A 13,248-nucleotide genomic window follows, 5' to 3' on the forward strand; every position below is an offset into this window, starting at 1 on the left:
CTTCGTATTAAAGAGGCATCAGCAGCCTTTCTGGTGTACACGCATATGGATATATAGTATATGGATATGACATTGACCAGGAGAGGGCACTATTGTACTGTAAAGTAATGCAGCTCAGAACAACAGCCTAATTCTTTTAAGGAAGCCTTTAATAAGTCTGTTGGAATCAATATGGATTGTTAAATCATCTTACGCTAAACATCCTTTAACAGCAGTGGTTAAATCATGTCCAGAACAAATTGAACCTACATTTGCTTTAATATGATGTCAGATGACCAGCTTGGCATTGAGAAGAATTCAATAGTTTCTTATGATACTATACTGATCAAACCTGCACGGTTTAGATATTAGTCAGAAATTAATAATGATTTTTCCAGTCATTACCACCATTTACTTCTCATAAAGGACACGTCTATTAACTCTGAGCATAGAGATTTTATTGATCCATAATGAAAATGAATCTAATATTGACCAGTGTAACAGCTTTCAATAGCAATAATGCTCCCGCAGCAGAAGAGAGGGAGTGCAACTAGTAGATTAAAAACAGCAGCAAGAGAGACACACATTACACACAGACTTAGATGACAAAACACATACAATACAATCTAAATCAGTCGGGTTATTTAGGGAGAATCATGGTCACTAGTTCTTATACATGATTATGTATCATTTTAATTAAAAAGAAAGAAAAGAAAATCAGTAACAGAGGTTAACAGACAATCAGTAGCAATAACAGAGCCCACCTCCACCATTACAGTAGTAAAATAAGGCATAAAGCACCAGAGATATTGCACTATGTATATCCCACATACACAGCAAATACTAGATGTACTGTTTGGTGTTCAGAAGTGGAGTGTATGCCGTTAGTAATCATAACAATGAGCAGCAAACTGAATATATATATGAATTTGCAAATTGGAAAGTGTAATATGGTTTAATGGGTTTGGCACTTCGAGTTGTGTTTCTGTGACTGAAGACATTTTAATCAGCAATATTATGCATAACGGATCATATACTGTTATTAAAAGATTTAATATAAAAGCTGAAGGTAATGAATCATTAGCCTTGTTCTTTGGTATTTTGAAATAATAAAATATAATAAACATTAAGAGAAAATCTCTCTTGTTAAAATGTTACACTGCACGGGTTAACGATAGCGACCTTCCAGTGAATATTAATTCCAGCTATGTTTTTAACACATGTGGATTATATCAGTCCTCTTTGCCTCGCCTTTTAGTCGTTCAATCATTAGCTCTCGCGATCTCAGTCTCGAACCCCTTGTGGGGTAAATGATGAAGCAGCATCCGTAGCCCCTCACAGAATGACACAGCTCGAGCCTGAGGACTCCTGGGATCTGTTTCAAAAAGTGAAAGATTCATGACGGATTACGCTCCTTGAAGCTGTACATCAGACATGAAGATGAAAGACATGCTAAAATTAAGACAGTACTCATCCTTTCCTCATCTCACTTGGAAAGCTTTAAATAGCTTCAGATTCACAGTAGAGCTAATTACTCAATAACAGCAAAAAGGTCTGTTTAATTCTTACTAAAATATCATAATGATGTTAAAATGTTTTAAAGTGACCACTTTGGAGATCCAGCACTATCCCTGCAGGTTTTTCTGCGGAAGCACATTCAAGCTATGAATCCCAACCACATCCCAAAGGTGTTTTATTGGATTCAGATCTGGAGACTCTGGAGGTTTGAGATGACCTTTGCTTTGATACAGGGTACATAATACTATTATTATTATTATTATTATTATTACTACCTCTCCGTTTGAAGATGGGTGAATTGCGGTCATGAAGGGATGCACACGGTCAGCAACAGATTCGTATCAACACCCCCAACAGCCTGGACTACTGACACAAGGCAGGTTGTGTCCATGGATTCATGCTGTTGGCACCAAATTCTGACCCTGCCATCTGCATGCTTCATCAGACCAGCCTTGTTTTTCTAGTCTTCAACTGTCCAGTTTTGGTAAACTTGTGCCCACTGCAGCCTCAGAAGAACCAGTCTGCCCATTCTCTGTTAATGTCTCTTATCAACAAGGCATTTTTCTGTCCTCAGAGCTGCCGCTCCCTGGATGTTTTTTTTATTTATTGCACCATTCTGAGTAACCTCTAGAGTAAACTAGTGTGGTGAAAATCCCAGGTGATCAGCAGTTTAAGAAATGAAGATATTTCACCTGTCAGTGTTGCTAATGTTATGACTGATCGGTGTGTGTTAAATATTTATGTACATATATATGGTATTTTACTAATTACTCATTTAACTGTTAAGGGTCAGCACATCATTCAGTATTTATAATGCTTAACAACACTACGCTATTCTGCAATAAAAATCCTACTGGAATCAAATCAAAAAGCCAACCTGCCGACCCTGGCAAACTGAAAACTTACCTTGATGGAGGAGCCTCAGAGAGCTTCATCTTCTTGGAAGCACTGGCTGCACCACTGTCTCCAACTGGTGTTCTGGAATCGCTGCTGGTAAAGGGCCTCTCAATGCTCTCTGGACCCTCGTCTCTCACCTGCATCAAACAAGCATAGTTAGTACAATCACACACACACACACACACACACACACACACACACACAGACACACAGACACACACACACACACACACACACACACACACACACACACACACACACACACACACACAGCTTTCTACAGTAATAAAAGACTGAATTCACTGAATGAAGGACCCTCTTTGTTTTCTCTTTTGAAAACCGCATAGATTTGGGAGCTCTGGGACAGGGTCTTCATCACAGGGATGTAGAAAAGTGTGAGACACTAACCATAGCCCTCTTCCGCCCATGGGCTCGCGGAGAGGCTGCTGGGCTCTGCTGGCTGTCTGGGGCTGAGCGGAGCGGCTGCCTAAGGAGCTCTTCTCTCCGATGCACCACTGTATTCTTCGACTTCAACTGCCTGCCAGGAGAAACATACAGAGCCAGCCTTTTAACGTCTAGTGCTGCACAAAGTGTAGGTCCAACACTAAAGAAGGGGCAAACACTTAAATACACAAACATTCATTCAAAATATTAACACTAGTCTAACACTAGATTTGCATGTGAATTAGACTCTAGCAGGTAGAGGAGTACGTTATCCAAATCATACAGGTGATGTTTCACATGTAGACGCAATAAACATGAAGTTAAAGCCCATTTAAAATGTCTGATGAAAGGCAGCCCTGTAGTGCGTCTTTGTGTCATTGTTAGTTTTCCTTCAGAACATGTTTGATGAAGCAATCATTAGAATACAGTTCATTATTTATTCGCTTTATTTACCATTTTTCGGATTACTGACATGGATTAAAAAAATTAAACATGTTCATTAACCACTTAAATAGCCTATGGGCCAAAAAGCTTATTACAAACTTCTATTACCAAGGAATAGCCCCACCAGTTTATACAAAAGTCCTTGTAGTTACTGAGTAATACACCTTAGTGTGTAATAAGCCTTTCTGTGTTAAGGGGTTACGCTGCGCAGTTTTCAGAACTTCAGAAAAACATCAAAAAGTATGCCACCATGCCCTCGACTCGACTAGCCCACAGAAAGAAAACACAGCTAGCCATATTACATCACACATTCTCCATTTCCCAAGCGATATCCAATCCAGTGTTTATTTCTGTTTAAGATCAATAGAATGTAAAATAATATTCTGCAGTCTGTGTATTTTTTTATCTAAAGTGTGTGTGTGTGTATGTGTATATCTGACATCTACAGTCTAAATCCATAGGCAATAATATGGAGTTGGTCCACCTTTGCAGCTCTACCAGAAGGTCTGGAGCTCTGCTTTTATGCACTATTCCCTGACCCCGCTCTATAACTTTACGTGGTCTGACACTTGGTGGCTGAGTTTCCGTGGTTCCTAATCTCTCCCACTTTTTAATAATACCACTCACAGTTGATGCTGGAATATTTAGGAAACTATATACATTTCTATCTGTCTTTCTATCTAATCTATGGATCTGTTGTGACCTATAGCTTATGTTTTCCATATAGACCATAGATTTAAATTCACATTTCTTCATTGATACCAATATGCCATCGGAATGCTTGGACAGCATCAAATGCTTTTTTGTGCTATAGTATCATTTACTGTCCTATACTGTGGTGCTACGTTGTAATTGTATGGCAGTTCTGTAGCGTTATTTTGATAAATTACATCATAATATGTCACTGTACTGTCATTACTTCTAGGAGACTGACCAATTGTCTGTGTGAAACATGGGAAAAAAATATTTGTACTCATCATGTATCGAGAAAATGGCTTAAACTATCAGGATATTGCAATGAAGCTATTTCACCCACCCCTACTTAATAACAGAATTACGGCCAGAAGTCGGCTTTCGTGACAACTCCAGAGTGAACACTGCAACCCATTATATTTCCTAAAAAGAATATTCCACCCGTTAAACAAGCTGTGATAAGCTGTGACTTAGCATCTCACCAATTGTGATGAGTCTCATTTCATCCCTGTATTAATTAATATTAACTAATTATCTAACAACCCACAGTCAGACTGACCAAGTCTGTATAGAAGTCTGTGTATGTGTGTATATAGGAGCTGCAGTGTTCCTCATGTATGGGAATGTGTGGATGTGTTTGACCCCAAGGTCTCTCTGGCTCCTGAGAGAGACATCTGAGAGATGTTCCGTTTTCTCCTTAGACTTCACTGCTCCAGCTACTTCCACCTTATGTCACCAAGTTCATCGATCTGTCAACAGACCGATTCCCTGGCCTGAGGACCAGTAATAGTGTGTGTGTGTGAGAACCTGCTTTAGACTTCAGTTTAGTTCTATCTTCAGCTCCTTTTATTACAGAATATTGCTTATTAATCACATTAGTAATCGCTCTCTGGCATAAATATTGTTTACCTCAAAAATCTCAACTTTATAGGAGAAGGAAAAAACAAGCAATTTTAGAGCATTTCTTGTGGTACATTCACATGAAAACTTGACACAATGTAAAGAACAAATGCCACTCGAATCCTGCTCAGGTCACACTGCTTTGCCATCAGCAGTCGGAGCCGAGGAGGGCACAACTGACTATGCTGTCTCTGGGTGGGTAGATAGCTCATTTCCCCATAACACTTTTAGTGTGTTGTTGTCCAGCACATGCATCTGTTAGCTAATGTATCAGAGCTGGGGAGTCGACACTTTCCTCCGAGCACGTTGGCAAAATATAGAATTATACTGTATATAAATTATGTTAAAAGCTACAGCTATGCTCAAAGGTTGTCTGAACTTGCTTGAAGTCAATAATCAGTGGCATTACTGGTATTACTGGTCTGCAATAACTAGAATTAAGCAAAGGGACTGGATTGGATTTCACAACTGCAAGCAATAGCAGCAACATTATCCTATTTTAACAGCAGAAATCTGATAGCTGCGGATGAAAGGAAATGATTGTATTTGCATTGCTGATAATCACTGAGTCCATGGGTTCTGAGAGGCTATAGCCAGCAACTGGAAAGGAATCAAGAGGGGTAGATGCTGAGCAGGAAATGCAGTAAATGACAATCAGAAAACAATTGCAGATTAGGCCTGTCGTATTTGCCTGAGCAGATTTGCTGCATAAAGATGGTAGATAAACTTCAAGAATGGCCATGTTGCTGAATCCCTGGACAGAGGGTGAAGTGCTTTTCATGTGAGATAAAAAACCACTGATATTTGTTCACAACATTTTGAAGAGCAGATAAATCGCAAAGACACCCAGAAGGATTTCCACTTATCATAACATACCTGAACACTCACTTGACTACACTTCAACAGGTCATTAACTCCGTGTCTTGCAGTCTTTCTCTTTCTTTCCATCTCTCTTATTCTCTTGCTCTCTCACACAAGCACACACACACCTCCTTCAGGTCGCCTCTGACCTCGGCCACCACAACCTGTCCGGCTCAGTGGCTAATTGCGCTCCCCTGGGCTTGTGGGTTGGGCAGAGGGCCAGCAGTGAGGAGGCTCCCCACTGTGAGGGCTGCGTTACACTGACAGCCTCTCTTTCCCCCGTCATTCTGACAGGCCTATAAACTAATTAGCCTAGCCATGAGAGCTGGGCCTTTTCCCCTGTGAGGTGCTGGCCCCGCTGCTAACCTCCTCGTGCCCTGCGTCCTTTGGATAAAGAAGAAGAAGACGGGGTTGATGCTAAGCTAACCGTGACCTGACTCTTCTATAGGCTGCTGCCACTGGGGAAGGAGGCTTACAATTAAACCAGACGGCGTGAAGGAGCGGACGGAAGCAGGCACGTACCCGACGGCCAGGCAGAGGCTCCGGTACCAATCATTAATGTCCTCCTGATCACTGGACATGAGGAGGAGCTTGGCTCTTGCGAAGGTCAACTGGAAGACATAAAGAAAGTGAAGAGAGAGAAACATGAGAAACAGATGATGGTGGTTAGAGAGAGCAGGAGAGACACAGAGAGTGCTGAGATGGAGACAGTGTCATTTAAAGCTGCCTATATAGCAATCTTCTATCCCTCAGCTGGTCCTATGCTGGTCACTGACCTGATCATCTTTCTGCTCCTCTGTCTGCCAGAGAAGAAAGTGAAAAACTCTCTGCTCATAATGATATTTGTTCACTAGAGGGCAGCCCTGAACCACTACCACCAAGAACTTTCCACTTACACTGCTGTTAGTAAACAGATGATGGACACCACCTACAGAATATTATAGGAATGGCACGTTTCCAGTTTTTTTTGCCATCCGATCCAAATGCCTCAATACCTTAAGTATCGGCTGACACTATTCCGATCTATGTATTTCTTTAAATAATATGCCAATCGGGCCAGAACAATAGTACGACATGAGCAGGTCCCTTGTGGGCCGCCACAACAGACCAATTGGGGCATGGACTCTTAAGGTGTCCAGTGGTATCTGCCACCAAGACGTGAGCAGCAGATAAGTCCTGTAAGAGTTGAGGTCTCCATGGATTGCATTAATACACCATAGGTGTCCATGAGCCTGTTGCCGAATCACCGGTTGTCCTTTCTTGGACCATTTCTGAACCTACATACTGACTACTGCAAATCTAGAACACCTCATATCAGCATATACGTGCTGATAATTCCGGCTAAATAATGATAACAACAATTTATTTAATGTGACCCGATGGACTGATTTCTTCAGTTTGGTGGCTTCATTAAAACGACTTTATAGTGTTTAAGATCTCTTCACCTCATTGACCATTCAGCTCCCTGCTCCTTTAAAACACTGCATTGAAATCACTTCACGCGTACATGGCTACACACTCTGAACTACTGTGAGGGGAACAGGACTGTCTGGAGCAGATAAAATATGAAGCTATAGGCACCATGCCTAATGCCAGGCGTGAGCTAGAAGGGTATAAAGCGGAGCTATGTTCTCTGAAATGATGGATTTTAATTACTATCCAAAAAGTCCAGTGGACTTCTACATATATAAATAACATTTTCATGTGTGACACTGATAATAATTTAAAATGGGGGTCAATTCAGCAAAAACTTTTCATTGGGGACTGTTTTGCCTCACAGTGCCTTGCATGAACCTTTCCATCATTAACATGCCAGAACTACAACTCTTGCTCTCCTGCAAGCAATACTGGACTGTGAGCCACCTGCAGTAACCAGGCACAACTGATCATTGGATGGATTAAAAGTCAACTAAGTAGCAAAGTAGGCCTTTAAACAGGGGCCGAACAGCTGGGGTAAGAGAGAAAGTGAGACACCTCTAAACCGAAAGGTACACATCTGTGCCACATCACACTCTCTGATGCCAATCTGGCAGCGGCGTGCACTCAAGAAGTTCTCTAGTTCTGCCTCCATTTCTCTCTGTCTCCCTCTTCCTTCTCCTCCTCCTCCTCCTCCTCCTCCTGCTATCAGCTGGCTCATCCGTAGAGTCAACAGTAATTACCATCACTCATCCATGCTGAGGAGACTTTACCGAGAGATTACGCATGTCAAACAACACAATGGGCACCGTCCAAGCCCAAACAAAAAGGCACGGGCTTTATCCCTGAATAATTACAACCGGAACCCATTAGAGCGGATTATAATTGGGGATGGAGAGGGGTGGGGTTGATGGGTTTTGGGCGCAAAATATTAAATGACCTTTCACATTTACCTGAGGCCATCGGAACAGAGGAAACAGCGGCGGTTACCGGCGGCATATCAATAATCAGCTCTAATCTTTATTACGGCCAGGGACAGAATCCTAACGACCAGAAGAGAGAGGGAGAGAGGGAGGGAGAAGACTGGGAAGTGGAGCATTAATGGATACCTGGTAAAAAATAATGGCGCCCTCGTTAGGTTTTTGCGTTTTGTGTGTGTGAAAGTGTGTGTGTGTGTGTGGGGGTGTGGGGGGGGGATTCTTATTATATATTAAATGGATTAAGATTTCAAATGTGCCATCATCAAAAGTATTATCTAATTACAGAGTTCAGTGAGCGAGGCCCGAGCCGTTGTGGAGCGCGATATTAGGGGGCCGCCACTTGGGGGACGGCAGGCTTGATTTATGCACAAATAGATCCCGCTTCCATTGCCACACGGTAATTAGGGATTTGTCAGGAAATCTGACCCTCTTAGGTAGAAATTACTTTGTATAATACGAACGACAGTGCGCAGATCCCTCTCGCCGCACATAATTTCACTTGATTATTTATACATCAAAGGGAATCTGTCATGGATGCAGAATAATATTCGAGGGGAAATGGGAAGGTGGGGGAGGGGGGTGGAATGGGTGGGCAGAACTAAGAGAGGAAGAAGGGAGTGGGAATGAGGGAACGAGGAAAAGAGAAAGGGTTGTGGGGACGAAACTTGCCAAATACAAACATTCCCTCATCTAAAGACATGGAAAAGGGCAAAAAATTCTATGTGCCGGAAAATTTCATAGTGCTTTTTCTCCTCAGCGTTCTCCTCCATAATGCCCAGCGCCTCTTTCTCCTTCTACTTCTTCGTTCAAACTTTGCATATAGATTGCCATGGCATTTCCAGCTGTCAAATTTAATTTGCCTTTAATTCTTCATGGCATGGATGAGGAGGGGCCTGAGAGTGCTGACAGTCTCTTTCCTCTCTGGTCCAGGTAGGAGGAGGAGGGGGTGCACCTAGGATCAATAATGTGTCCTTATGAGAAATTACGCCTAATGCTATTGAGTATGCATTTGAGCCCTCAGTGGGATAACAAGCTAATGAAATGCCATTTCTTGCCATTAGATAACGCGCAGCGGCGGCGGCGGCAGTGGCGGCAGCACTGGCAGAGACACAGGCAGTGGGAATAGAGGAGAGAGAAGAGGAGAGAGAGTGGTGACAGTGCTTGAGGAAGATGTATTTGCTGGTAGGGAGGAAGAGATGGCTTTGTGGTCTAATCTGATGGAGTGGTGCGAGAGCATTCTCCTTCTCCCTCACAATGAGCGCTTGAGCCGTCCATCAGCGAGCATTAAGTGATGCCCAAAAGCATACGGCACAGGCCGTACTAGGCCTACCACAAGATTCTGGTGGATCTTGGAGACCACCATAATAGAGGAACCACCATAGCAGAAGAGTCCTAGACTTTAGAGTCTTGTGATTTCTATAATTTGTAGAACTCAATTTAGCTTGGCATAGTTAAATAATTTTTTAGTTAAAGAGTTTTGTACATGGAACTATTGTCTGCTCCTCTGACATTGTATTCACGGCTCCAATATTTACATAAACCCAGCCCACAAACAACCTCCCCAGTACCAGCTGGTGAAACAAGACGACTTTGGAGAAACTCTTGATACTGAAGAGCATCACCTCCAGACTTCAAGCAGTTTACATAGCAACCCATATTGCCATAACTAGTGAACACCCCCCCATTTAAAAAACACGTTCTTCGAGAGAATCTAAAGCCAGCAGAGTGAGCATGAGTGATTTGTCAAGTTTACGAAATGGCATAATTCAAAAGGGAGCAGAGCACACATAAGAAACACCCCTCCTTGTATGAATATTGATAGGCCCAAGTGTTGACTAAACACGGTCGCATAAGCTGTTTTGGTTGGGAGTGTACTGGTGTGCAACACACTCGGCTGAATGTTTCATGACAGCGCCGAGATCATTTAGATGTAATTTGTCACTCAGCGGCAACAGAGGCCTGGAAAGAGATCAAGCAGTGAGGAGACACATTAAAGCTTGAACCCTTATGTGGAACCAGAGCAATTAGCGAGAGGAGAAAAATGATACATGCCGCATTTCCGCTAACTTGGGGAGCAAACCTGACCAGCAGAGACTGAATAGAGAGCGGAGACAGAACAGACAAAGCTTTGATCCCCTTGACTATTGCAGATGAATTACTTTTAAAGAAAAAATATTTTTAGCTTTGCTCTGAACTGTTCAGTAGCAGTGAACGGTTATTTCTATAATCTATTAACCTCTTAACCGTCATTTGAATAACCAGCAAATCACATCATTATTCGTTCTGCTGTTTCCTCTTTTTTGGCCCCATTACAGCATTATTCATCATTCAAGTTCCGTCTGAGGAACAATTTCTCCTTCCATGGTCCAACGAAACACCAGAACCCACATTCCCTTCTATATTACCTGTAGTGCACTACTGTCAGAATGTTATTCACCAAGCACCTGATTAAGAACACAACACCGACACTTGGTGGGGCCTCCTTTTGCTCTCAAAATTCTGATCCATGTCGACATGATTGCAGCCCACAACTTGCTGCGAATCTTCTCTTCTACCACATCCCAAAGATGCTCTATTGGATTCAGATCCAGTGGGGACTGGGACGACCACTAAAGAACACTGAACTCAATGTCATGTTTCTGAAAGACTACCATAGCCTTGTAACACAGAGCATTATCCTGCTGGAAGTAGCCGTTAGAAGATGGGTAAACGTCATGAAGGGATGGTCAGCAACAACACTCAAATAAGCTTTGGCATTCAAGCGATGATTGATTGGTATAAACAAGCCCAAAGTGTGCCAAGAAAACATATCCCCCACACTATTACACCTGCTGACACAAGTGGGGTCCAATGATTTAAGCCGAGGTCAATGGATTTGTGCCAAATTCTGACCCTACCATCTGTGGGGCTGAGCAAAATCAAGATTCATCAGACCAGACTGTGTTTTTCCAGTGTTCAACTGTCCAGTTTTGGTGAGCTTGTAGCTATTGCAGCCTCAGCTTTCTGTTCTTAGCTGACAGAAGTGGAAGTCATCACTGTAGCATTTCTGTTAGCGACAACCAGTCTGGCCATTCTCTGTTGACCTCTCTCTCATCAACAAGAGATTTTCATCCACAGAACTGCTGCTCGCTAGATGTATTTTCTTTATTATTCTAAACTCTAGAGACGGTTGTGCTGAAAATCTTAGAAGGTCAGCAGTTCAGCCTGTCCAGCACCAACAAACAAGCCACACTCAAAATAACTGATCATATTTTTTCACATTCTGGTGGTTGAATTGAACGCTAAGCTGAAGCTGCTGACCCCTACCTGCTCAATGTTATGTATTGCACTGCTGCCACACAACTGGCTGATAAGTTTTAGATCATGGCATGATTGACATTAACAACTATTATATTTCAAATATGACACACTTGTAGTTCAGCACTCACACTGATGAGGCCTCCCTGGCTCTTAGTGTGGCCGAACACTTTGTCAGCCGTGCACTCCTTGAGAGGGTAGACTCTCTGGCAGGCAAACTTGTCGCCATTGGTCGGGTGCATGGAGCTGCATGGCTTTGCCTGGATCAAGATATCCGAGAAGAGGAAGAACATCTTGGGTTTGGTCTCCTTGCCTCTAGGGGGCACTGTCTTCAGCCAGCCTTCGCGGATATACCAGCGATCTGCGAAAGAGAAAAACAGGGAGACAGAGATGAGAAGTTGTGGCCAAGTTTTCCCTAGCAGCTCTTATATGATGCTTTTAAATTCGGCCTGCTGTATATTAAAATGATACTGGATGTAAAATTACACTGTTCTTTAAATGGCTTTCTATAAAACTCCATACCACTCTAATGGTGTTTATGTAGCCAAAAGAGACAATACAAGAGGCACTCGTAGAATTCCCCCACTGACTGACTGGCAGGTATATGATGGCTACTAAATTAGATGCTGACATTTGAAAAGATAAGATGAATTTCAGGCTTGCCGCAGATTCCTTAATTGCCCCGGTGCACCTTGTGATTGCCACTCCAGCGACAGTTGTAGCACAGGGTTCAGAATGGACACTCAGAGCAAAAGACAAGCTTTCTATGATTAGCAGTGGGGCCAGGCAGGGGTCAAATTGCTTTTAAAATGCCATGGGTTTAATATGTGACAACAATGAGGACACGGCACACGATACTCCCAGGTGGCGCTTGCAGATTGGGTTTGATGGCTTCGGTAAATTGGTTAAATCCATTTAAACTTGGCAAACTCTACTAGTGTCGCATTAAACACTGATTTGGTTTAACCCTTTAAACTCAAAACTATCTGCAGCACCTAGTCTTCAGAAGCAAGTCCATGTTTTATAAAACAAATATATTATAATATTGTAATATTGTAATAACGTCCACTAAGTACTTACAGTTAATATTGTAATGTACACCATACATCCAAATGTTTTGGGAGACCCCTTTCTTATGAATGCTTATGAATGCAATTGCTGACACAGTCTAGTCCCTGTAGAGAAGTACGGCCAATGGAAAAAGACTCTCTGGAGCAGACAAATATTAACCGTTTGGCAGCATGCTGCCTAATGCCAGAGGTGGGCTAGAGGGATATAAAGCCCCCCAGCATTGAGCTGTGGAGCAGTGGCACTTCCAGTGTTCTCTGGAATGATGGTTGGTGCTCCATCCAATACTTCTAGGATGAGTTAGGGAGTTGGAAATGATGTTGGGTGGCCATCATCCAACATACTGACCTTAAAAACGCTCTTGACGCTAAATGCAATCAAATCCTCACAGCAATGCTGTAAAACAATACTTTGTAGAAAGCCTTTCTTGGACAGTAGAGACAGTTACTCCAGCAAAAGCAAGATTAACTCTTTTTTTTAATACCCTTGATTTCAGATGAAACAATGAATGAGCAGGTGTCCCAAGACTTTTGTCCTTTTATACTTTTGACTGTGTAACACATTATGTGATTAAATACGTAGTTATATTGTTGAATTGTACAGCAAAACTACTACTAGGGTTCAAGTAATAACTGGACTTCTGAGAGTTAAACCCGGATGCTATTCCTGACCACAGCCCTCGTGCTCACAATATCAGGGAGGGAATTCCAACAGGAAAGGCCTTATGACGAAGACAATGCGGCGAATAATG

The 13,248-nt window shown here is 42.4% G+C and overlaps 1 protein-coding gene across 1 annotated transcript in view; it reads right to left on the bottom strand.

Annotated features, from left to right (window-relative positions):
- Positions 1 to 378: 378 nt before the first annotated feature.
- The window catches only part of arhgef39 (Rho guanine nucleotide exchange factor (GEF) 39), a 51,227-nt gene continuing 38,357 nt past the window's right edge, over positions 379 to 13,248 (bottom strand). Inside the window, exons 7-11 of the mRNA XM_072673962.1 lie at positions 11,561 to 11,790; positions 6,259 to 6,347; positions 2,803 to 2,932; positions 2,404 to 2,531; positions 379 to 1,354 (exon numbers count right to left, since the gene is read on the bottom strand). Coding sequence (XP_072530063.1) covers positions 1,315 to 1,354; positions 2,404 to 2,531; positions 2,803 to 2,932; positions 6,259 to 6,347; positions 11,561 to 11,790 — 617 coding nt within the window. The 3' untranslated portion in view covers positions 379 to 1,314. The remainder of the gene's footprint in view (positions 1,355 to 2,403; positions 2,532 to 2,802; positions 2,933 to 6,258; positions 6,348 to 11,560; positions 11,791 to 13,248) is intronic.

The sequence above is a fragment of the Salminus brasiliensis genome, chromosome 2 (genome assembly GCF_030463535.1).
Source record: "Salminus brasiliensis chromosome 2, fSalBra1.hap2, whole genome shotgun sequence".
NCBI lineage: Eukaryota > Metazoa > Chordata > Actinopteri > Characiformes > Bryconidae > Salminus > Salminus brasiliensis.